The 24856-nt window shown below is 49.4% G+C and overlaps 1 protein-coding gene across 3 annotated transcripts in view; it reads left to right on the top strand.

Moving 5' to 3' along the window:
- Nucleotides 1–24856, top strand: part of LOC140429507 (transient receptor potential cation channel subfamily M member 6-like) — a 426501-nt gene that overhangs the window by 175458 nt on the left and 226187 nt on the right. For all 3 annotated transcript variants that reach the window (XM_072516596.1, XM_072516595.1, XM_072516594.1), the window contains exons 9-11: nucleotides 3291–3414; nucleotides 5724–5796; nucleotides 5885–5985. In XM_072516596.1, the coding sequence (XP_072372697.1) occupies nucleotides 3291–3414; nucleotides 5724–5796; nucleotides 5885–5985 (298 nt within the window). The remainder of the gene's footprint in view (nucleotides 1–3290; nucleotides 3415–5723; nucleotides 5797–5884; nucleotides 5986–24856) is intronic.

The following is a 24856-nucleotide window of genomic DNA, read 5'->3' as shown; positions in this document are numbered from 1 at the left end:
CGGATAGGCCCATATCGCTGTTAAATACAGATGTAAAAGTGCTGGATAAGTTAATGGCGGGAAGCATGGAAGGTTGCGTCCCGTGGGTGGTCGCGGAGAACCAAACAGGCTTCGTAAAGGGCAGGCAGCTTTCTAGTGCTATGAGGAGGTTGTTAAATGTGATTTTGACACCATCGGGAGCTCAGGTACCAGAGATAGTGGTGTCCATTGATGCAGAGAAGGCATCTGACCAGGTGGAGTAGCAGTACCTGTTTGAGGTCCTGGGAAGGTTTGAGTTTGGGTCAAAGTTTGTGGCATGGGTGCGCATGTTATATGTGGCACCAAGGGCGAGTGTCGGGACCAATGACATGGGTTCACGGAACTTTGAACTACACAAGGGAATAAGGCAGGGGTGCCCAATGTCACCGCTGCTATTTGCAGTGGGCATGGCTCTATGCTGACGACAAACTATTGTATGTTTTGGACCCGTTGGAGAGCATGGAGAGGATCATGGGCTTGTTGGGGCGTTCGCGGGATTTAAATGTAGGGAAAAGCGAAGTGGTCCCATTGAATGAGTTGGGTCGGCGAGCCATTTCATGGGGGATGCCATTGAAGATGGCTAGAGACAAGTTTAGATACCTGGGGATTCAGGTAGCGAGGGAATGGGCGATGCTTCACAAATGGAATTTAACAAAACTGGTGGAGGAGATTAGTGAGTATCTCAAGAGGTGGAACACGCTATTGTTATGGGCCAGGGTTTATAGAATCCCAAAGTGTATCATGGAGTTCACCTGATCCACAACTTTTAATAGATTGTGGTAAGGGGAGCACACGGCCCACTCTAGAGGGGTGGTACAGCAGAAATGGAAAAATAATTTTTAAAGCAAAACAATATTTATTCTATGAACTCAAGTTAACCTTTTTGAAACATACAGTGAACATCTTAGCAACCATCAATTCAAATACAACCCCCAAAGAATATAACACTAAGTAATCCTTAATAACTTCCCAAACAACATCCAGAAGACAGAAGAGACACCTTTTCACAGATGCACATTAGGTTTACATTCACTACTGAGAACATTTATAATTCTGAATTCACCAAATGATCAAGAGATAGTCTTTTGATGGCAGAGAGAACAACAGTGCACCTGCTCTGCCTGCCTTCAGCTCCAACACTGAAAATGAAACTAAAACACACCCTGCATGAAACAGCCTAAAATAAAAGTAAAAAGCTGACAGACAGCCCAGCTCCACCCACACTCTGACATCACTGATAAACACCCATTTCTTAAAGGTACATTTCTTAAACACCCATTTATTAAAGGTACTCTCAGATGACAATATACTTGACTTTGGCAGGGAGGGTCCAAGTAGCGAAGATGAACATTCTGCCGAGGTTCCTGCTCATATTCCAGACATATCCCGATCTTTATACCGAATGCCTTCTTTTGGAAACTTGACACAATTACTTCAGACTTTTTATGGGCAGAGAATGTGCCAAGTGTTAAGAGGACCCTGTTACAGAGGCAAAGGCCGCAGGGAGAGTTGGCATTGCCGAACCTGCTGCATTACTATTAGGTGGCGAATGTTGAGAAGGTGAGGCAATGGTGGGAAGGAGAGGGGGTAGAATGGGTTAGGATGGATGAGGAATCCTGTCGGAGGTCCAGCTTAAGGGCTATGGTGATGGAAGCATTGCCAATGGCGCAGAGCAGATACTCAGGGAGCCCGGTGGTGCAGTTTATGGTGAAGACCTGGGAGCAGCTCAGGAGGCACTTTCTGATAGAGAGGATGTCGGTGTTAACGCCGTTGTGTGAAAACCACGGTTTTGTGCCGGGGGGGGGGGGGAATAGATGGCACGTACAGGAAATGGAGAGAAGTGGGGCTGCTTAAGGTGAGGGATATGAATCTGGAAGAAGGGTTTGCCAGTATAGATGAATTGAAGAGTGTCGAGCTCCTGAGAGGAAGTGAGTTTAGGTACCTGCAGGTAAGGGACTTCGCGCGGAAGGTTTGGAAAGTGGTCCCCAGGTTGCCGAGGTACACCTTACTGGAGTGACTGCTGCTTCTGGATGTGGAAAGGGGAGGCAGGATTGAATCAAAGAATTTACAGTGCAGAAGGAGGCCATTCGGCCCATTGAGTCTGCACCTGCCCTTGGAAAGAGCACGCCACTTAAACTCACACCTCCACCCAATCCCTGTAACCCAGCAACCCCACCCAACCCCTTTGGACACTAAGGGCAATTTACCATGGCCAATCCACCTAACCTGCACATCTTTGGACTGTGGGGGGAAATTGAAGTACCCGGAGGAAACCCACGCAGACACGGGGAGAATGTGTAGACTCCGCACAGACAATGACGCAAGCCGGGAAGCGAACCTGGGACCCTGGAGCTGTGGAGCAACAGCGCTAACCACCGTGCTACCGTGCCGTCCTGGTGACTTATACAGGTGGCTGGGAGAACAGGGAGGTGAGCTGGTAATGAAGATTAAGGAGAAGTGGGAAGGGAAGCTGGGAGGGGAACTGGGAGAGGAGATAAACTGGGGAGTATGGAGTGAGGCGCTACGAAGCGTACATGCAACCTCTTTGTGTGCAAGGATGAGCCTGATACAGTTCAAGGCCGTACACAGGTTAAATATGACACGGGCAAGAATGAGTAGGTTCTTTCAGGGGGCGGCAGACGACTGTGAGAAGTGTGGGCAGGGACCAGCGAGTCACGCACATGTGTTCTGGGGCTGCACAAAGTTGGAGAGATTCTGGGCGGGAGTTTTTGCAGCTAACAAGGATAATGGAAGAGGTTGAGCCGGACCCTTTGGTGGCGACATTTGGAGTATCGGAGAAGCCGGAGCTGATGGAAGGGAGGAAGGCCGATGTTGTGGCCTTCGCTTCTCTGATTGCCCGGCGACAAATTTTATTGGAGTGGTGGTCAGCAACGCCACTGGGGGTAGCGGCCTGGCTGGGTGACTTATATGACTCTCTTAGGCTGGAAATTAACAACAAGTTAAGAGGTTCAGTGGAGGGTTTTTAGGCAAGTTGGGGGATGTTCGTGACCATGTTTGAGGAGTTGTTCATCGTGGGGGACAGGGAGGGGGAGGGCAAAAAAGGGGAACATTTGTATAAACTGTATAGTTGCGTTTTGGGAAAGTTTGTTTCCCGAACTGTTTATGTGTTGTAACTTTCCATTTACGTTTGGAATAAAATACATTAAAAAAAAATTATAAAAAAGAAGTTTGCTTAAATAAAGCAAATAAACCTAATATTCAGTGATTGCTCAAGTAATTAAATGTGACATTCATGCCTTCATTTATCACAGAAAATTGTATCCTGGTTTGGAAGATGAATTAACATTAAGGATCCAGAAAACCTTTAATTTTGGGCAGAAGCAATCGGATCATTTGTTTAAAATTCTTATGGAATGTATGGAGCACAGAGAATCAGTGAGTATGTTCAAGTCAGCAGTGAAAACATGGAAAGTCTTTGCAAAGGCTTCATGATGGTGGCTCATACACACAGCTCAATACAGTGGCAATGTATTTGCTGATACCTGCAGCAGATCAATTTTATTAAATTGAACCTTCAGTTCATATTTTCTTGGGCATGTACTTCAAAAATTTGTAATCATTAATCTAAGGGCAATAGCAGTGAATGGAATATTTTTCCATCTTGGCACTGATGCTCTATTTTGTTGAATCACTTCAGGGAGGAGAGACTGATGTCTCAGGCTGGGACTGTGGAATCTGTTCTGTTCCATAGGGTAAATTAAACAACCCTGGGAGTAGGGAGTATATATGATTTACACATATACAAACTTGCCCATGCATAGTTGCCTGAAAGAATTAACCTTTAACTGCAGAAACCTCTCTAATGGTTGCAGGGGATTTGTAAAGCTCTCTGGTTGTCTGTGCAATTAGAATGAGCATTCAACTAGCCTGCATCTGGATAAGATGCCAGCCTGTGGTTGGAAGCATTGTTTGTATCTACTTCTAGGACAAGGGTATAATCCTTCTGTTCTTATAAAAGAGTGTTCTCTTACTTGCCCCATGACCAAATATTGCTTACATTTTTTTCAACAGTCCTCAAAGCACTGGCCATCAGAGGAGTTAGTTAAGCACCCGCAGGAAGGCGTAGCAGTAATCTCACTGGTCTAGTAATCCAGAGGCCTAGGTTAATGCTCTGGGAACAAGGATTCAGATCCCACCATGACAGCTGGTAGAATTTAAATTCAATTAATAAATCAGGTATGAATATTCAAATATCATGGTGAGTGTAAAACTATTCTATGGAATACATAGAATTTCTACAGTGCAGAAGGAGGCCATTTGGCCCAATGAGTCTGCACCGACCATCTGAAAGAGCACCCTATCTAGTCCCATTCCCCTGCTCTATCCCGTAACTCTTACCTGCTCATCATTGGACATTAAGGAGCAATTTAGCATGACCAATCCACCTAACCCGCACATCTTTGGATGATTGTTGTAAAAACACATCTGCTTCACTGACGCCATTTAATGAAGGACATCTGACATCTTTAGCTGGTCTGGCTTCCATGTGACTCCAGACCATACAGCAATGTGGTGGACTTAAGTACCCTCTGAAGTCTTATTAGACCACTAGAAAATCTCCAATAAGAATGAAATTGGATGGATTACCCAACATCGACCAAGGCACCAGAAATGACAATTGCACACCCAGCCCTGTCAACCCTGCAAAGTTCTCCTTACTAACATCTGGGGATTGTGCCAACATTGGGAGAGTTGTGCAACAGATTAGTCAAGCAATAGCCGAACAATACTCAAGGAATCATAATTTACAATGTACCAGACAAGACTTTCTTGAGGTGGTGGCACATTGATATTCAGTCGGGAGGGAGTTGCCCTGGCGTCCTCAACATCGACTCTGGATCCCATGAAGTCTCATGGCATTAGCTCAAACATGGACAAGGAAACCTCATGCCGATTTCCACGTACCATCCTCTCTGAAGTGATGATATAGTATTGCTCCATGTTGAACATCACTTAGAGGTAGCACTGAGGATGGCAAGAGCAAAGAATGTACTCTGGGTAGGGGAACTTCAATGTCCATCATCAGGAGCGGCATCGTAGAACCACTATTGACCGAGCTGGTTGAGTCCTAAAGGACATAGCTGCTAGACCTGGTGTTCGGAAGGTGGTGAAGGATTAAACAAGAGAAAAAAAACTACTTCACCTTGTCCTCACCAACCAAGTTGTCAAGGATGCATCTGTCCATAACAGTATTGGTAGGGAGCGACCACCGCACTGTCCTTGTGGAGACTAAGGGCACGATGTAACATGCAAAAACAAGTCCCATTTTGGGTGCATATAGTGGGTTCTTTTTAGGTGCCTGCAGCGCCGAGAACCACCCGCTATCAAATGGGACTCTTTTTTTTTCTGGCCTCAGTCGGGAACACCCCACGGAAACCCCAGACCACAAGTAATCCACACTGTCGGGAGGTCGGCCTATCGGGGGCAGAGCATCGGGGGAGGGCCTTCAGGAGATGTCCTGAGACCGTTCCAACGGCGTGCGGCGTACTCAGCGATGACGCCATTTTGGAGGGGCTGGAGCATCTGAAAACAGGCGCCGACCCCGATTTCGGCATCAAAAGGGAAATCGGGAGAAATCAAAATAGGTGAAAATAAAGTGGTTCGGAAAAACTTGCATGTTATGTTAAGCTTGTGCGAGAATGTGTGTGAAAGAATAACCTTTTCCTTTTTTCTTGTGAACAAAGATCACAATTTTTGACGCAGACTCTGAGGAACAGCAGGACATTGACTTGGCAATATTAACTGCTCTCCTCAAAGGTAGATGGTTCCAAATTAAGTAATTATAGCTTCCTTTACAGGAATCCTACTTCATTTCACAATATTTTCATTATTTTTGTTCTTAAAGGTACAAATACTTCTGCGTCAGATCAGCTAAGTTTGGCATTGGCATGGGACAGAGTGGACATTGCTAAGAAAATTATTTTGGTTTATGGACAACATTGGAAGGTATTCAATATTTAAATAATATATTCAATATTGAGCAGCAGTGGTTAACTCATTTAGCTATTTGGCTAGTATTTGGTTCAGAGTAAAGCCAAAAGTGCAGTGTGTCCGATTCCCTAGTCCTTCCATTCACTAGTCCTGCTGAGGTAGACTTGCCTTTTTGCTCTGCCCCTCTAGTGAAACCACAACATAAGCCATGGGTTGACAACCCTGAAAGCATTGAGGATGCTACCTAAGAAGAATATTCAGCATTAAAATCTGAAATACACTTTTGACAATCCATATTTTACAAGATATTGCATTCAGAAATTTGACCCCTTGTCGTACTGCCAGGAGTAACTGGCAGATTCCCTAGGTAAAAGAAAAAGGCGCGATTTAACTGGAAAGTTCTTAGTGGCATATTGGGTGCGACTTCCCGGGTGCTTCCCGACGGCCGAGACCGCAGCCCATATTTAAAATTATCCCCCACGAGTTTCACAGCAGAACTGGCTTCCCGCCAGCTGATTCACCGGAACCTCACCTGGAGCTGCTCATAAATGCTCCCTCTGAACTCACTCTCAGGCAGCTTATGACCACGGCACCATATAAACTTGCTCCACGCTTCTGGGACACCGACCTGGCCAGGCTGTTGGACACCGTGTAGGCGAGACGGAGGGGGTCGGAGGACCAGCAACAGGGCCTGCAATTCCACCTGGGAGTGGCCGTCAATTCGAGCAGCGTGACCAGGAGGAGCACTGTCCAATGTCGGAAGAAGACCCAACACCTCCACCGAGCCGCAAGGGTAAGGTTACACCAGCCCCCTGGCATCAGTTCCCCCTGCCACGCCCCCGACCTCTGGCGTGCCCCCCCCCCCCCCCCACCCCCCCCCCCCCCCCTCCAACAAGTCGGCGGCTGGCACCTCTCACTCCCCGTCTCCCACAATATATTACCACGTGTGCCCAGCATAACCCCTCCATGCCCAGGAATGGAGCCCACACATACAATCTGCCATAGATCCCCCGATACATCAAGTGTGCAGCTCACAATTCCCCCTCTCATTCCCTGCAGGAGAAGTTGGCCCACAACATTCGGGAAAGGGCCCAAATGGGCGGCGTAGTTCTGGAGAGTCCTTACCCCCAATGAGGAATGGGCCCTGGAGATCGTGGGCTTGACCAAAGAGAGAGTGGTCACTGACAGCAAAGTTGACCACCGCAGAGGTGAGGATCCACTGCCGCCGCTTCACCCAGATAACCGTCTCAAGTGAGTTGTTCATGTCAGGCAAAATGATCCTTCGCTCTCGGTGATAACATGACCATTATTTCGCAGAATCAGCACCTGATGGGGCCGGGCCATCTGGAGTCCAGAACACCTCGGAGGACAGATCCGAGAAGACCACCATTGATGCGTCACAGCTATCACCCCCCACCTTTCACCAGCGCAGAGACCTCGGTGGGTGACATTAGTGTACAAGCTTCTGTGGCACAATCTACTGAGCACCATATCATTGCTGATGCACACCAGATGGAGACAGGAACATCCAAGGGAGTCAGCAGTCAGAGGTCTGCTGGATCCCAGGACTCAGGTGGGTCCCAGTCAGATACCGGGCCTCTGGGCATGGTTAACCCGGAGCTGATGCAGATGTTAGGGCATGGGCGTGAGATTCAGGAGGGGATGTCAATGACATTCCAGCATAGCTGATTGGAAGAGTCCCAAAGGCTATGAGCGCAGGAGATGGCGCCGGCAATGCATGGCACCAAGGTGAGGGTGGCGATCGCAGTGGAAAGCCTGGAGCATGGCGCAGCATCATACGTGGTGGTGTCAGCGTTGACCATGGCTGAGGGCCTCAACACCGTGTCCTAGTCACTGAGGGACGTGTCCCAGACGCAGGTGGACATAGTTGAAGCACTGCAGAGCATGTCCCAGTCGCTGAGGGACGTGACCCAAACGCAGGTAGACATTGCCGTGGCACTGCAGAGTGTGGCCCAATCACTGAGCAGCATCACTGAGGGCATCAACACCATGGTGCTGACAACAGGGATACGCCAGGACCGGCAGAGCCGGATGTCGCAGAGGTCTCTGGAGCTCATTCCAGCTGCCTCGCCGTCCCATGGAAGCCCCCTGGGACCACGGGCACTGTCCGGGATGAGAGAGGCTGACCCAGTGCCTACCACCAGGGAGACAACGGCAGTCTCCACCTCAACCGAATCCCCAATCCTGACACCGGTGTATATCAAGGTCAGCAGTAAGAACAGGGTGGCACAGCAATGCCAGTGACACTGGTAAGTTGGCCGGGGCCCTCCGGCTCTTGGCCCTCCAGAAAACGTCCGTGAAGGGCATCAAAGACCGAACGGCGTGGAAAGCAGCATGCTGCCTCTGATGTCCATCCTGGTGACACACCTAGATGTAGCAGTAGACCACGGAAGATGAAGAAGATTGAGGATCACTGAGCGGGCATTGGATGAGGGGTGGGTGGGCACCATCTGTAGCTAGGAAAAATGGGGTTTTGAATGTTCACTATTAAACCATGTTACACCTGATACATGTGAAGCCTCTGTCACGTTATTCTTCACAGTGGGCCTACCTGTACCTCCACCCCCAGCTGCCCTACGCTCCCCCATATCCTGCCCCACCTGGGGCACAGTGGTCCCACAGCAAGACCTGCAGACCCCGTGCAGGTGATGGGTGTGAGCGTGCTGTCAGTAGAAAGCCAGGAGTCAGACTTTGGCATAAACTGAGAAGCACCAGTGCTTACCTCACAACAGGTTATCATCACTCTCTGTCTTGTGTTGTGACCTGCTGACAGTGCCGACATAGGCCCTTTACCCTGGAGTGATATTACACAGACCCTGGGAGGGTGGAATGGGGTAGTCGGGGAGGGGGGTGGTGGTGTGTGTGGGAGGGTCGGGAAATGGGCGGGTGGGAAAGGAGGAAGGCGAGAAATGGGTGGAAGTGAGGGGAATGGGGGGGGGGTGGGTGGATGTACGGGGGAAATGGGTGTGAGGGAGGGGAATGGGGATGGAGGTGGGAGTGGTCACTACGGAGGAGGGGTGATGGTGGGCAAGGGGGTGGAAGGGATAAGCTGATGGACAAAGCCTCATCCAATGAGAAGCGACCGAGATCATTTGGGAGAATGTGCTCAGGTGCCCTCCCCTGATCCACGCACTCACCCTCAGGTTGCGGGGACATCCCCAGTGCTGAAGCCCAGCTCTAGAATGTTGATGGTGGGTTGTGGATTGGGAATTGCCACACAAGTCCCCACTTGGTCCCTGGAATGAACCTGTTGCATAAATGTTCAGGGCTGCGGTAACCTTCACAGCGACCGGGAGCGGCTGTCCTCCTCCTCCACATGGTGCCAAGTCTTCAAAGACATGGCACAGCTGCTGCACCATCTCCTTGTTGAGACGGAGCCTCCTGTAGCTCATGCTGTTCGTCATCTCCTCAAATGCCCAACGACGCCTGTACACTTTGGGCTGTCATTGGTGTTCCCCTATGTGCTTCTCCTCGGCCTGATGGGCGGCCCGTCTGCTGGGTGTGCGATGGCCCCTGCACATGGGGTGTTGCCTCCAGCCTGTGTCGATGCTACTGCCTTCGCTGGCGTCTGACTAACTGGCCTGCCACCAGCATCGCGAGGGCTGCCATTGGGGGGTCAACAACACCATCCATCTTGGTTGCTGTAAGGAATTGGAGATGGAGTGAGACCGACACCAGTTAGGGCTTCCACCCCGGATCCTCATATCCCCCAGGCTTCCCCCATCCTTACGTGTCCTGCCTCCTCTTGAGTGTCATCCACAGAGCCAGTTGTATTGGAGGATCCCGCTCTGCACACTCACCCCTGGCCACAGCAGGAATCCCCACACCCCAGACCGCTGTGGGAATTTGGGTGCCCATCCTGATCCACACACTCACCGTCTGGTTACGGGGATATCACCAGTGCTGAAGCCCAACACTAGAGTGTATGATTGTTGGCTGCTGCCTCTGTGGTGCTGTTGCCTCCAGGGTTCAGGCAAAGTGTCCAGGCCTCACAGCTTGATTGGAATGTTAGGCAATAACACTCGTCTGAGACATGAAAACGTGTGCCCTCGAGAATGCACTTGAGAAAATGTTGTTTATTAAACTATGAACAGTAACAAAGATTTAAAAATCAACTATGTAACATTCCACATCTCACTATAACCATTGAACAACGAGGAAATGTCACTGTTCCATATTGATAACAATACAATGCTACATCAGCTCATTTTTACAAAATTAACAAAGACACAGCAGCACGGTAGCATGGTGGTTAGCACAATCGCTTCACAGCTCCAGGGTCCCAGGTTCGATTCCCGGCTTGGGTCACGGTCACTGTCTGTGCGGAGTCTGCACGTTCTCCCCGTGTGTGCGTGGGTTTCCTCCGGGTGCTCTGGTTTCCTCCCACAGTCCAAAGATGTGCAGGTTAGGTGGATTGGCCATGCTAAATTGCCCTTAGTGTCCAAAATTGCCCTTAGTGTTGGGTGGGGTTACTGGGTTATGGGGATAGGCTGGAGGTGTTGACTTGGGTAGGGTGCTCTTTCCAAGAGCCAGTGCAGGCTCGATGGGCCGAATGGCCTCCTTCTGCATTGTAAATTGTATGAAATTCGATGACACGGTATCACCCCTCACATGTTCCTCAACAGAAGTAAAGGATAAGCCTGAGGATGTATTAACAGGCCAGAACCTTGTCGTAGAAATGATCTGTCCACCAATGTGTGATTTATTTCCACGTATCAGTGTCATTCTCCATCCAGCAGCTGCAGCTGTGCAGGCCCTCCCACATCGGAACTATATCCTGGTTTCCACATATTCCACTGGCGCTCAAGGTGCAGTTGAACATCCTTGACGTCCAACGTGTTTAACCCATTGTGATGTGCCAGTTACATGCAGCACTCACCGCACCAGCAACAAAAGCATCAGCAACAGCAAAAGCATTTCTTCAACGGTGTCAGCAGGTGGCCCATTTGGAACAATGTCGGCACCAGATCCTGCGGCGCCTTCTTGCTTCGAATCGGATTGCCTTCTGGACTCTTATGTTCCCAGGACCCAGGTATCTTAAGCCTTTATTGTCACAAGTATGAAGTTACTGTGAAAAGCCCCTAGTCGCCACATTCTGGTGCCTGTTCGGGTAAGCTGGTACGGGAATTGAACCCGCGCTGCTGGCCTTGTTCTGCATTGCAAACCAGCTGTCTAGCCCAATGAGCATCTTATTAATGAGATGGAGATTGTGGTGAACCACTGTTATTGTAGTTCCACTGTTGTTCCACTGTTACTTACAGCGCTGTCTATATTCTCTGTTACTGTTTGTTCCATTGTTACTCACTGTGTTATATATTGTTGTTCTTCCATGGCTCCGGCCCACTGGGTGTTGTATATAGTTGACTGATCTGTAGCCCTGTCTCCAGTCTGGGTTCAGCAGCAGACAGGCTACATCTTAGAGTATTAAAACCATTACTTCGTCTTCTACAACTTGCCTCATGTGTAATTGATGGTGCATCAATTTAATACTCTAAGATAGTACGATGGATAAGTCACTCAAGCCTGAGCGATTGGACCTGGACCCACAGGCAGCCGACACCACCGTGATCTTCCAGCATTGGCTAAGCCATTTCGAGGCCTACCTCGACTCTTCCACTGACGCCGACATAGGGGAGCACAAGCTTCGGGTCCTCAACGCCCTGGTGAGCCATCGAATATTTACCCTCATCAGAGACGTGGCCACGTACGACGAGGCGATTACACTCCTCAAAGGGCAGTACGTGAGGGCGGTAAATGAGGTGTACGCCCGGCACCTCCTCGCCATGAGGCGTCAGTGCCCAGGAGAATCTTTTGCCGAGTTCCTGCGTGACCTGAGGGTACTCACTCGGAATTGTAGCTGCTGGCAGTAACGGCAGTTCAACGTATCAAGCTCCTGATCCAGGACGCCTATGTGGCCGGCGTTAGGTGTGACTACATCCATCAGTGCCTGCTCGAAGTGGGTACCCTCAACCTAAACGACACGGTGCGGCTCGCAAACTCCCTGGAAGTGGCCTTCCAGAATATGGATGCCTTCACGCCCGACCACGCAGCATCCTCGTGGGCGTCCTGGGCGCAGCCATCACCCAATCCGGGGTGTAACAAGCCTGTACCGCGCGGCAGCCTGCCAACTCCGGGGGACCGTCCTGCTACTTCTGCGGCCAGGGTCAGCACTCCAGACAACACTGCCCAGCTCGGAACGCGACCTGCTGTGTGTGCGGTAAGAAGGGCCACTTTGCAAAAGTCTGCCAGGCCCGGCCTAAAATGTCCAAATCCCGCCGCGTGGTGTCTTGCCTGTCGAGACCGCCCCTTCTAATGTGTCATCCACCTCGTGCAACTCATGGGGGCCGCCATCTTGGCCGCCATCTTGGACGCGACCCGCCATGTGCGACTCATGGGGGCCGCCATCTTCGACGCCACCCGCTACCACCGACCAGACCAACCACCTTCCACTGCTCGCCTCCGTCACCCTCGGCCAGTCCTGGCCCCATCATCTCAAGAACTCCATGGTGGCCGTCCGGATCAACGGGCACGAGACAACCTGCTTATTCGACTCCGGGAGCACGGACAGCTTCGTCCATCCGGATACAGTAAGGCGCTGCTCCCTCTGAATTTTTCCTGCGTCCCAGACAATCTCCCTGGCTTCCGGATCACACTCTGTTGAGGTTTGGGGATACTGTGTCGCAGCTCTTGCGATATGTGGCGTAGAGTACGTTAACTTTAAACTCTACGTCCTCCCCTATCTCTGCGCTCCCCTTTTATTAGGCCTAGACGTCCAATGCCATCTCCAAAGCCTGACCCTAATGTTCGGTGGACCCCTGCTCCCTCGCACCGTCTAGCCTCACAACCTTTAAGGTTGCCCCACCCCCGCTCTTCGCTAACCTCACCCCGGACTGTAAGTCCGTCGCCACCAGGAACAGACGATACAGCGCTCGGGACAAGGCCTTTATCAGGTCAGAGGTCCAGCGACTCCTGTGGGAAGGGATCATAGAGGTCAGTACCAGCCCCTGGAGAGCCCAAGTGGTGGTCGTCAGGGAGAAGCTCCGGATGGTCGTCAACTACAGTCAGACGATCAACCGGTACATGCAGCTCGATACGTACCCCCTTCCCTGCATATCAATGAAATGAAAATCACTTATTGTCACAAGTAGGCTTCAATGAAGTTACTGTGAAAAGCCCCTAGTCGCCACATTCCGGCGCCTGTTCGGGGAGGCTGTTACGGGAATTGAACCGTGCTGCTGGCCTGCCTTGGTCTGCTTTCAAAGCCAGCACTTTAGCCCAGTGTGCTAAACAGCCCCTATCTGACATGGTCAACCACATTGCGCAGTACCGAGTCTTCTCCTTGGTAGGCTTGACGTCCGCGTACTACCAGCTCCCTATCTGCCCGGAGGACCGCCAATACACTGCCTTCGAGGCAGATGGACGCCTCTACCACTTCCTCAGGGTCCCCTTCGGCGTCACCAATGGGATCTCGGTCTTCCAACGGGAGATGGACCGAATGGTTATCCAGTACGGGCTGCGGGCCATGTTCCCGTATCTGGATAATGTCACCATCTGCGGCCATGACCAGCAGGACCATGACCCTAACCTCCAGTGTTTCCTTCACACTGCCAAGCTCCTTAATCTTACGTATAATAAGGAGAAGCGCGTTTTCCGCACAATCCGCCTAGCCATCCTCGGCTACGTTGTGGAAAACGGAGTCCTAGGGCCCAATCCCGACCGCATGCTGTAACTTTCCCTTCCCCACTGCCCCAAGGCCCTGAAGAGATGCCTGGGGTTCTTCTCGTACTATGCCCAGTGGGTCCCCAACTATGCGGACAAGGCCTGCCCACTCATCAAATTCACCCTTTTTCCCGTCGGCTGAGGCCCGCCTAGCCTTCAACTGTATCAAGGCGGACATTGCCAAGGCCACGATGCACGCTGTGGACGAGTCCATCCCTTTCCAGGTGGAGATCGATGCGTCTGACTTTGCCCTGGCCACTACCCTCAATCAGGCAGGCAGACCCGTGGCCTTCTTTTCCCATACCCTCCAGGGCTCCGAAATTCGACACTCCTCCATCGAGAAAGAAGCCATTGTGGAAGCTGTGCGACATTGGAGGCATTACCTGGCCGGCAGGAGATTCACACTCCTCACTGACCAACGGTCGGTTGCCTTCATGTTCAATAATACACAATGGGGCAAGATCAAGAATGACAAGATTCTGAGGTGGAGGATCGAACTCTCCAGCTACAATTACGACATCTTGTATCATCCTGTGAAGCTCAATGAGCCCCCAGATACCCTGTCCCGCGGTACTTGTGCCAGCGCACAAGTAGACTGACTTTGGGCCCTCCACAAAGACCTGTCACTCAGGGGTCACCTGTTTTTTTCATTTTATCAAGGCCCGCAACCTGCCTTACTCCATCTAGGAGGTCAGGACCATGACCAGGGACTGCCAGGTCTGCGCAGAATGCAAACCGCACTTCTATCGGCCAGACAGAGCGCACCTGGTGAAGGCTTCCCACTCCTTTGATCGCCTTAGCATCAACTTCAAAGGGCTCTATCCTCTCCACCGACCGTAACGTGTACTTCCTCAACATCGTTGATGAGTACTCACGTTTTCCCTTCGCCATACCATGCCCTGACATGACCTCGGCCACTGTCATCAAGGCCCTGCAAAGCCTCTTCACATTGTTCAGTTTGCCCACCTACATCCACAGTGATCGGGGCTCTTCGTTCATGAGTGATGAGCTGCGTCAGTTCCTGCTCAGCAAGGGCATCACCTCAAGTAGGACTACCAGCTACAACCCTCGGGGAAACGGACAGGTGGAGAGGGAGAAAGCGACGGTCTGGAAGGCCGTCCTCCTCGCCCTACGGTCTAGAAGTCTCCCAGTATCCCGCTGGCAGGAGGTCCTTCCCAATGTGCTACAATCTATCCGGTCGCTTCTGTGTACTGCCACCAACGAGACTCCTCACGGACGTATGTTTGTATTCCCTAGGAAGTCCACCTCAGGGATCTCGCTCCCATCCTGGCTGACAGCCACAAGGCCTGTCCTCCTCCGGAAGCATGTGAGGAGCCACAAAACCGATCCCCTGGTCGAGCGGGTTATGCTTCTCCACGCTAACCCACAATAAGTCTACGTGGCACATCAGGACAGGGGGCAGGACACAGTCTCCCTCCAGGACCTGGCACCCGCTAGTTCCCCACCCGACCCTCCACCGTCTACCTCCATTACCATCGCCCCCGCGTCTACACCGTCTCCCTCTCTGTCAACGCTTCCGGAAGAAGAAGAAGAGGACAACATGCTCCCGGAGTCGCAGGTCTCGACACCAGTGCCCACACCACAGCCGGGACTGAGGAGATCACAGCGGACGGTTAAAGCTCCTGATAGACTTAATCTATAAGTCTGCTTCACCCCCGCTGGACTTTTTTTTCACAGGGGGTGAATGTGGTGAACCACTGTTATTGTAGTTCCACTATTGTTCCACTGTTACTTACAGCGCTGTATATATTCTCTGTTACTGTTTGTTCCATTGTTACTCACTGTGTTATATATTGTTGTTCTTCCGTGGCTCCGCCCCACTGGGTGTTGTATATAGTTGACTGATCTGTAGCCCTGTCTCCAGTCTGGGTTCAGCAGCAGACAGGCTACATCTTAGAGTATTAAAACCATTACTTCATCTTCTACAACTTGCCTCGTATGTAATTGATGGTGCATCAGAGATTGCTCTTAATTGGTCTCAGTTGGTGTCTTGCCATGTCTGGGTGTTATCTGGAACATGCCAACGGGAGCGGGCCGGTTAGATCGCGAACCGATTTGCGGCCCGGCGTGGATCCCGATTTCGACCTCTCCTGCGATTTAACTGCCGTGCCCGGATCCGTGCCAGGTGCAACGTGGCCGTTAAATCGCCAGAGACTGAGTTGAATAAGTAGCTGAACGGGAACATTTACTATACTGTGGGCCAATGTGAGTGGGTCTAATTGGATAGCCCTATCAAACTGGAAGAGGGAGAGTCAGGTTGATCTGAATGGTCTCCCTCTGTGCTGCAAGATTCTACAATTCAATTAAAAATCCCTAAACCCTGTTATATTTCCATGATTCTATGATAATCCTGGTACTGAGTAACTGTTGCGTTGCTGGAGATGGATATGAAACCAAAGCCATGCCTATATCTTCAGGTGGACATTTAAGGTCCCTCGCACTTTGCAAAGAAAAGGAGATTCCTGGAAACCTTCTTGTGCTCACGGTCGCCAAAAGCAGATTAACTGGTCATTCGTTTGATAATGGGGCTGCACTGTGTTTAAAATAATGCTGTATTCTCCTACTTAACAACAGTAACTGCAATTCAGCAATAATTGATTATCTATGAAGTGCTTTGGGACATCCAAAGAGATCTGATATAACATTAAGGGGCAGGTGATTTCAGAAAGCATGAGTAACGTTTAATACAAAACTTTCTGGTCATGAATATTCATGACGGTGCATTTAAAATAAAAGTCTCTAAGCACAAAATGAAGAACATTCTATCCAAAGTAGCACACCTGCAAATTCTAAATTAACAATTTTTTTGTCGAATGCATTCAATGGTAAGAAAATGTCTTGATACTACCGAGTACAGCCTGTACTATGCTAATCTTTGTGGAAGTCTATAATGCGCAGGCAAAAGTCATATCATGGATCAGTGGTTTTTGTTTTGTTGTCTCCAAGGTCATACTCGCACAATGAGTACCTTCCGGGAGAAATCTGAACAGCTAGTGTGTACAGTGGATAGTACCTGTTTTTTTTCTCCAAAAGAATATCTTTCATTGTTTATTAATTTCTGCACAGAAAGGAAAATTCAGCTCATACAACCTGTACTTTTAGCTCTGATGTGACAAATCTCTTGAGGACTACGCAAACAGTAACTGCCGATTTTAACCAAGGTCTGTGAAGTGCTTTTTTCTCTCCTCCCTCTCTACCGGAGAGGGGCCATTAACTACCTAATTGATTAACCTTTATTCCTCGACAACGTTCGTTGCGAAAATCATACGGTCTTACAAAATTATGGGGATCCCTGAAATAACTGGGAGTTCAAAATTTTCCCCACTATTTTCTTCTCTACTTGTTATGACCAGGTGAGTAACGATGAATTGGCTCCCCTCTACTCAACCTCCTCAGTTGGTCACAACAAAGGTTTTAAGTTATTTTTTCATGAGGTTATGCCTTTTCCAAATCCAAATGTATTTAACTATTTCAGCTGTGAGCAATAAGGAGCCAATCAAGGTTTCCTTGAGTCAAAGAACGATAATTTTATTAACTGCTAAACTCGAGGAAATAGCAATAAAAATGCCATCTCAAGCATTCGCTCCTCAGGCCAACTTCTGGCCCGGGCTTGCGCACGCATGTGCGCACGCACATATATACATACCCAGGTATCAGAGAAAAGAAGAGTCCAATTAAAAAAGGAAAAGAATATACGGTTATGTGTCCTTTGATTATCCTTATGACATAGATTTTAAGCGCTGCAGCTGGTTTAGGTTAACTGGTTTCTTTGACAGGATCAAAGGTATAAGATATTGCAATTATTCTAAAACCTAGGTTGACTTCTTGAACCAGAGGATACACTTGTTCCAAAAGAACACGACGGCAAGATGGTTCGCACTGCTGCCTCACAGCGCCAGGGACCCGGGTGACTGTGTGGCGTTTGCATGTTCTCCCCTTGTCTGCATGGGTTTCCTCTGGGTGCTCCGGTTTCCTCCCACTGTACAGGGATGTCCAGGTTAGGTTACAGGGATAGGGTGGGGTGGCTGGGTGACTGGACCTGGATAGAGTGCTCTTTCAGAGGACCAGTACAGACTCGATGGGTCGAATGGCCTCCTTTTGCACTGTTGAGATTCTATGAGAGAGAGAATCACAGAATCACAGAATAATACAGTGCAGGAGAGGCCCTAAAGCCCATCGAGTCTGCACCAATGCATGAAAGACACCGGACCTGCCTACCTAATCCCATTTGCCAGCACTTGGCCCGTAGCAACAAAGAACAAGAACAAAGAAATGTACAGCACAGGAACAGGCCCTTCGGCCCTCCAAGCCCGTGCCGACCATGCTGCCCGACTAAACTACAATCTACTACACTTCCTGGGTCCGTATCCCTCTATTCCCATCCTATTCATGTATTTGTCAAGATGCCCCTTAAATGTCACTATCGTCCCTGCTTCCACCACCTCCTCCGGTAGCGAGTTCCAGGCATCCACTATCCTCTGCGTAAAAAACTTGCCTCGTACATCTACTCTAAACCTTGCCCCTCTCACCTTAAACCTATGCCCCCTAGTAATTGACCCCTCTACCCCGGGGAAAAGCCTCTGACTATCCACTCTGTCTATGCCCCTCATAATTTTGTAGACCTCTATCAGGTCGCCTTGAATCTTATGACGTCCAAGTGCTCATCCAGGATGTGAGGCAACCTGCCTCTCCTGCCCTCCCAGGCAATTCATTCCAGACTGTCACACCCTCTGGGCAAAAATGTTTTTCCTCCAATCTCCCCTCAACATCCTGCCCCTCACCTTGAACTTGCGTCCCCTCATAGCTAAGGGGAACAGCTGCTCCCTATCCACCCTGTCCATGACCCTCATAATCTTGTACTCCTCGATCAGGTCGTCCCTCAGTCTTCTCTGCTCTAGCGAAAACAACCCAAGCCTATCCAACCTCTCTTCATGACTAAAATGTTCCATCCCAGGCAACATCCTGATGAATCACCTCTGCACCCGCTCTAATGCGATCACATCCTTCCTAAAATGTGGCGTCGAGAATTGCACACAGTATCCCATCTGTGGCCTTACCAAAGTTCAATACCGAGAGAGACCCTTTCAGACTGTCCCTATTGCTGAAAAAGCACTTGCAATCTCTCTGCAGTAACTCAGCCTGACCTATCATACTTCATCCATTATGTATTTCCAAGGGGTTTTGGGTGGGTCTGTCTGTGGCAGCCATTGTTCAAATATGCAGCACTTTACATTTTAGTGTCTCTTCTTTAGACAATGATGAGTTTTGATAGACCTCTGAATTATAGGAAACATTGCTCTCTTCACAGTCCCTTGAGGCTGGCTTGTTTGTTTTTCAACTTCACCTTGGAAGGTGGTCTTGCATTTTTTAAGTAGTATGTTCAGTCTCATTTCAAATCGCAAAATTTCCAGTCAGTTGAAAGTCGTAAAACTACATTTTCAGAATTAATGGGGCATAGCATTATAAAGTGCTGAATCTTACTGGACACATTTCCACAAGTGCTAGAATCCTTGTTCTTTGTATTGGGCTCCATTTTCATCTGTTTGCAGCAAATAAAGATAGAGGTGATGATAAAGTATTATACTTCTGTTTATCTTCGAACTAAAACTAGTGAGAAGGACGAATATTCCTTCCAGATAATAAGTATTGAAGAAGCTATTTGACTGTGTAAGGTATCACAGCCAAACCTGATTCCATCATCATCTGATGGCCACAGGGCAGACTTTTCAGCAGGAACCACTGAATAATAAAAAGTGGAAAATTAAATCTGTAAACAAAAAGTTCAAGTTAATGGAGCGTGGAGCAGAGTATGCCAACCCAAATGCTACAGAGACATACCCAAGTCTGGGGGAAAAATCATTTGCATAATTTGGGATGGGCGGTGTTGCCTGTAAGGTTGGCCAATCCTCCAATCTGCTGGTGGATGTGAGAATGGTCTACAACCACTCTCATAGGGGAGAATATTCCAGACATCAGAAAAACATTTTAACTTTTGCTCTTTATCTCTGAAGTAGCTAACATGTTGTTTAACGCGTGTAACAAACTCTGATATTTACCTCACTTAAATCTAAGTCAGTTCAGGAACTAGTTTCTGGCAGGCATCGGGACATCTGCGCAAGCGCCTGTCTGGAAGTGACTGCACATGCGCAGTTCATGTTTAAAAAAATAAATTTAGAGTACCCAATTATTATTTTTTCCAATTAAGGGCTATTTAGCGTGGACAATCCACCTACCCTGCGCATGTTTTGGGTTGTGGGGATGATACCCACGCAGACACTGGGAGAATGTGCAAACTCCACACCCGGGGCCAGGTTCAAACCCGGGTCCTCGGCAATGGGAGGCATAATACCATAAAACATCGGAGCAGGTTTAGACCATTCGGCCCATCGAGTCTGACTCTAACATGGCTGATATGTTTCTCATCCCCATTCTCCTGCCTTCTCCCCATAACCACTGATCCCCTTATTAATCAAGAACCTATCTATCTCTATCTTAAAGACACTCAGTGATTTGCCTCCACAGCCTTCTGCGGCAATGAGTTCCGCAGATTCACCACACTCTGGCTGAAGAAATCCCACCTCATCTCAGTTTTAAAGGATCGTTCCTTCAGTCTGAGGATGTGCCTTTGGGTTCTAGTTTTTCCTACCAGTAGAAACATCATCTCCACGTCCACTCTATATCGGTCTCACAGTATCACGTGCAGCAGTGTTTTATGTTTTTTAAATAGTCTTCGGGCCTTCTGCGCATGCGCCTGCCGGGAGAGGGCCACACGTGCAGTTCATTATTTTTTTATCTTCTGTGGGGCCAGGAACCGGCCCTACACACATACACTGAAGAAAAGGAAGTAAAGTAGTGACTTGCAGGAAAAGAAAGTCAGGTGACCAAATCTGGTGTGCCAGTCAAGAGAAGGTGTTCCAGGGAGCGGGATACGGGGTGTTGAACAGGGGGAATGTCCCAAACCAAAAAGGCAGAGCCAAATCAGGCAGCGAGAGAGAAAGAGGACCCAGAACAAAGTCCCAGGCAGGGATAATGTCAAGGATCAGGGATAGATCCCATAGAGTCAAGATTAATGACAGGAGCAGAGAAAAAGGCTCTACGTTAAAGAAAGCCGTGGGAGCAGACTTGCAGCAAAGTGAGCTCGAGAGAAGTCCTGAAAGGGACAGCACAGTGGTGCAGTGGGTTAGCCCTGTTGCCTCACAGTGCCGAGGTCCCAGGTTCGATCCCGGCTCTGGGTCACTCTCCGTGTGGAGTTTGCACATTCTCCCTGTGTTTGCGTGGGTTTCACCCCCAAAACTCAAAGATGTGCAGGCTAGGTGGATTGGCCATGCTAAATTGCCCCTTAATTGGAAAAAATGAATTGGGCACTCTAAATTTATTTTAAAAAAAGAGAGAAGCCCTGAAGATCTGAGAAGGCAACCAAAGTATGAGGACTTTGTGCTGCAGACTGTAGGGGCAATGGTTCCGCTTGGAGCAGTGGTGTTCTGCTCAACAAGGCCAAAGATTTGAAAGTGTGCTTGGAAGGTGAGGTGTAAGTGTATGTATAGATCTGGAGAAAAGGAATCTCAGAAGATGAGATTTGAAACCCTGGAAATGGATTCTTGTTGAATTCATCTGTGAGGAGTGATGTTTGAAGAGAATTCAAAGGAAGATGTTCAAACATGGAGTTTGGAAACTCTTGTGAGAAAGGTATGGGGCGAATTGAATCAGAAATCATCAAAGTTGAATTTAGGAAAGAGCGAGTATTTTATGGTCTCCCTGCCATGAGTAGGGGTGGGGGTAGGGGGTGTGTATGTGCTGCAATTCCGCTTGGTGGCAACCCACATTACGTACTGGGGGGTGCAGGTGACTCGGGATTGGGGAGGGCTCCGAAAACCTAATTTCACTAGCTTGGTGTGGGTGGGTGTTGTGTTATGTACGCTGGGATAACACAGGCTGCAACTGGATGCAGCTTTAACCAAAAGATACTCCAGACCTTGAAGTTAGTTCAATCTGATTTATTGAACCAGTAGCACACTTAGCACAGTTCTCTATGAGTTCGACTCTCTGCTAACCTAACTGTGGTTACTCTGTCTGACTGAACCAGACTAGCTCTTAGCCACATGCTGGAGGTGTGATACTGTACATACACCCTGACTCACTCTGTAGATGTTCATCAGTGGAAAGAGGCGGAGTGTGAGCGCCTCGTGCCTTTTATAGTGAGATACCACCACTGAGTGTCCTGCCTGCTCATTGGTCATGTCCTGTTCTCTGTGTTCATTTACTGCCTTTCTGTATATCATTATCTGCATGTCTGCATATCATGTCATCTCCCCTTTTTAAAAAATGTTTTGTTGGGAACTATGTTTTGTTGGGCATATGGGAACGTACTTACATGTGGTGGCATATGTGAACATATTTACATGTGAAGACAACTGTCTAATGCGAGAAACAGAACATAGCAAACAAAACAAATGTTCATACGTCCAGTCTCAGGGGCTTGCGTCTGATCCTTGTCGACCGCCGGAGAGGTGGTGGTGGGGATGACGGCACCTTGACAGGCGGGATGGAAGCCTGATTGGTGGCCTCGTAGTTCAAGGCATCAGGAGGTGGCAAAACAACGGACGGAAATGGAGAAGAAAACAGTTGCGGACAGGCAACTTTGCGCAGTGCCCGTCTGTTGCGTCGCACAACAGAACCATCAATCATACGTACAACATACGAGCGGGGCGCAGCCTGTCGAACAACGACAGCTGGAGAAGACCAGCCACCATCTGGTATCTTGATCCTGACAGTGTCTGCCGGGAATAACACGGGCAGATCGGTGGCATGAGCATCATAGCCCTGATTTTCCTGTTTTGGAGCTGCTGCACCTTCTGCAGCACCGGGAGGTGATCCAGGTTGGGCAAGTGTATGGCTGGAAGTGTCGTCCGCAGGTCCCTGCTCATCAGGAGTTGAGCCAGCGACATGCCAGTGGACAGTGGGGTCACCCTGTACGCAAGCAGCGTGAGGTGAATGTCACATGCAGAATCAGCGGCCTTGCAGATGAGCTGTTTCACAATGTGCACCCCTTTTTCAACCTTCCCATTGAACTGTGGATAGTGTGGGCTAGAAGTGACGTGTTTGAAATGGTATGACTTGGTAAATATAGACCACTCGTGGCTGTTGAAGCACGGGCCATTGTCACTCATGACAGTGAGTGGGATACCATGCCTGGAGAACGTCTCCTTACAGGCCTTTGTGATGGTCCGAGATGTGAGGTCTGAGAGCTTCACGACTTCAGGGTAATTGGAGAAATAGTCAATAATCAACACGTAGTCACGACTGTGGTGTTGGGTGTTCTGACACACAGATGAGCCAACACAGTTGCATATGGTACAACGCTTCTTTATTTAAACTTACTATTTACAGTTTGGTCTTTGCACTCTGCACGTGGGGGGTTCCCTGCTTGTGGTGTTTTAACAGCTCTTTCTTGTTCCCTTCTCCCCAGACCTACTGAACACCAGGTGTCGTGCTCGTGCTTTTTATGTGGTTGGTGTTCTTGTCTGTGATTGGTTGTGGTGTTGTGTACTCTGATTTGCCTGTTAGTGTGTCCATCATGATGTGTGTGTTTGAATATCATGACATCCCCCCTTTTTACAAAGATATGTGCCTACGTGGTAATAAATATGATCGTGACGTGAGTGCATCTAAGAGTGTGTGTGTGTGCCGTGTGCAGCATGTGCATATGACGGAACTATGTACATGGGGCGATGTCGGGTGCGTCACATGAATCAAGTTGTACCATAACATAACATAAATGCGAACGAGAGAAGAAGAAAAAAAAACTTGAACAGTTGTCCAGTCAGACGACATCTGGAACGATAAACAACAACAGGTTATCATGTAAAATTGTGCAACTTGTTAAACATATGAACTGTATTATAAGTCCAGTCTAATGGGCTTGCGACAAATTCGGGTTGACTGTCAGGGTGGCACACCACTCATCGGCTGGATTGATGGCATTGACCTTGTTGACATCAATGACGGAAACTCGGAAGGCATCCTGGTCATCTGCATCACTTAACTGGAAGTCTTGATGCGTGGGCTGGACGGTCCTGACTCGTCTGCGAGGTTGTCGAGGATGCGCCGGATCCATGGGTTGAGCCGCACGACAGTGGGCTGCGTAGTGGCCCATCGTGCCACATCTGTGGCACTGTCGGTTTTTTGCAGGACATTGCCCTTTTAAGTGTAGACCTCCACAATTGCCGCACGTCATGACGTCACGGCGTTCGTTGCGCCACTGCGCATGCGCAGTGCGATCTTGCGGTGGGCGCGCCTGCGCAGTGCGTCCCTCGTTGTGGCCGTTATTTTTGGCGCGCACCTGCGCGGGAGACCGCGAAAAGCGCGGGAAGCGGCCGCTGTCGTCCGGGCCGTGGGTCGGGAAGTAATCGACGGCCTGGATGCGTTCGACGTCGTGGGCGGCCTGGCTTGCCGATTCGACGGCTGGGGACCCCCTCCGTGCCAACTCGGACGCCTGAAATCGGGCAAAACGGCAGGTAGCATTTTCATGGAGGACACAGGCTTCCACGGCAGACGCTAAGGTGAGGCTTTTCATTTTAAGAAGCTGCTGGCGTAGGCCACTAGAGGCAACGCCAAAAACAATCTGGTCCCTGATCATGGACTCTGTAGTGGTGCCGTAACCGCAGGACTGCGCTAGAATCCGGAGGTGCGTCAAAAAGGGTTGAAAAAGCTCCTCCTTACCTTGCAGGCGTTGCTGAAAGATGTATCTTTCAAAACTTTCATTTACTTCAACTTGAAAGTGCTGGTCCAGTTTGAGGATGACCGTGTCATATTTGGCTTGGTTTTCGCCTTCTTCGAACACCAGTGAGTTAAAGACATCGGTTGCGTGCGGACCTGCGTAGAAGAGGAGCATTGCAATCTTCGAGTCATCCGAGACATTCTGTTTTTCGGTGGCACGGATGTACAGGTCAAATCGCTGCCTGTAGAGCTTCCAGTTGGTACCTAGGTTCCCCGTGACTTGCATCGGCTGCGGTTTGCCGGTGTGGTCCATGTCCAGAATGGCAGGTTAGTAGGCAGGTATCGATCCACTCCTGTACCATGTGGTGTTGGGTGTTCTGACACACAGATGAGCCAACACAGTTGCATA

The sequence above is a fragment of the Scyliorhinus torazame genome, chromosome 9 (assembly GCF_047496885.1).
Source record: "Scyliorhinus torazame isolate Kashiwa2021f chromosome 9, sScyTor2.1, whole genome shotgun sequence".
In the NCBI taxonomy this organism is placed as follows: Eukaryota; Metazoa; Chordata; class Chondrichthyes; order Carcharhiniformes; family Scyliorhinidae; genus Scyliorhinus; species Scyliorhinus torazame.
Note: the sequence above shows the minus strand (reverse complement) of the source record. Positions and strands in the feature narration are given on the sequence as shown.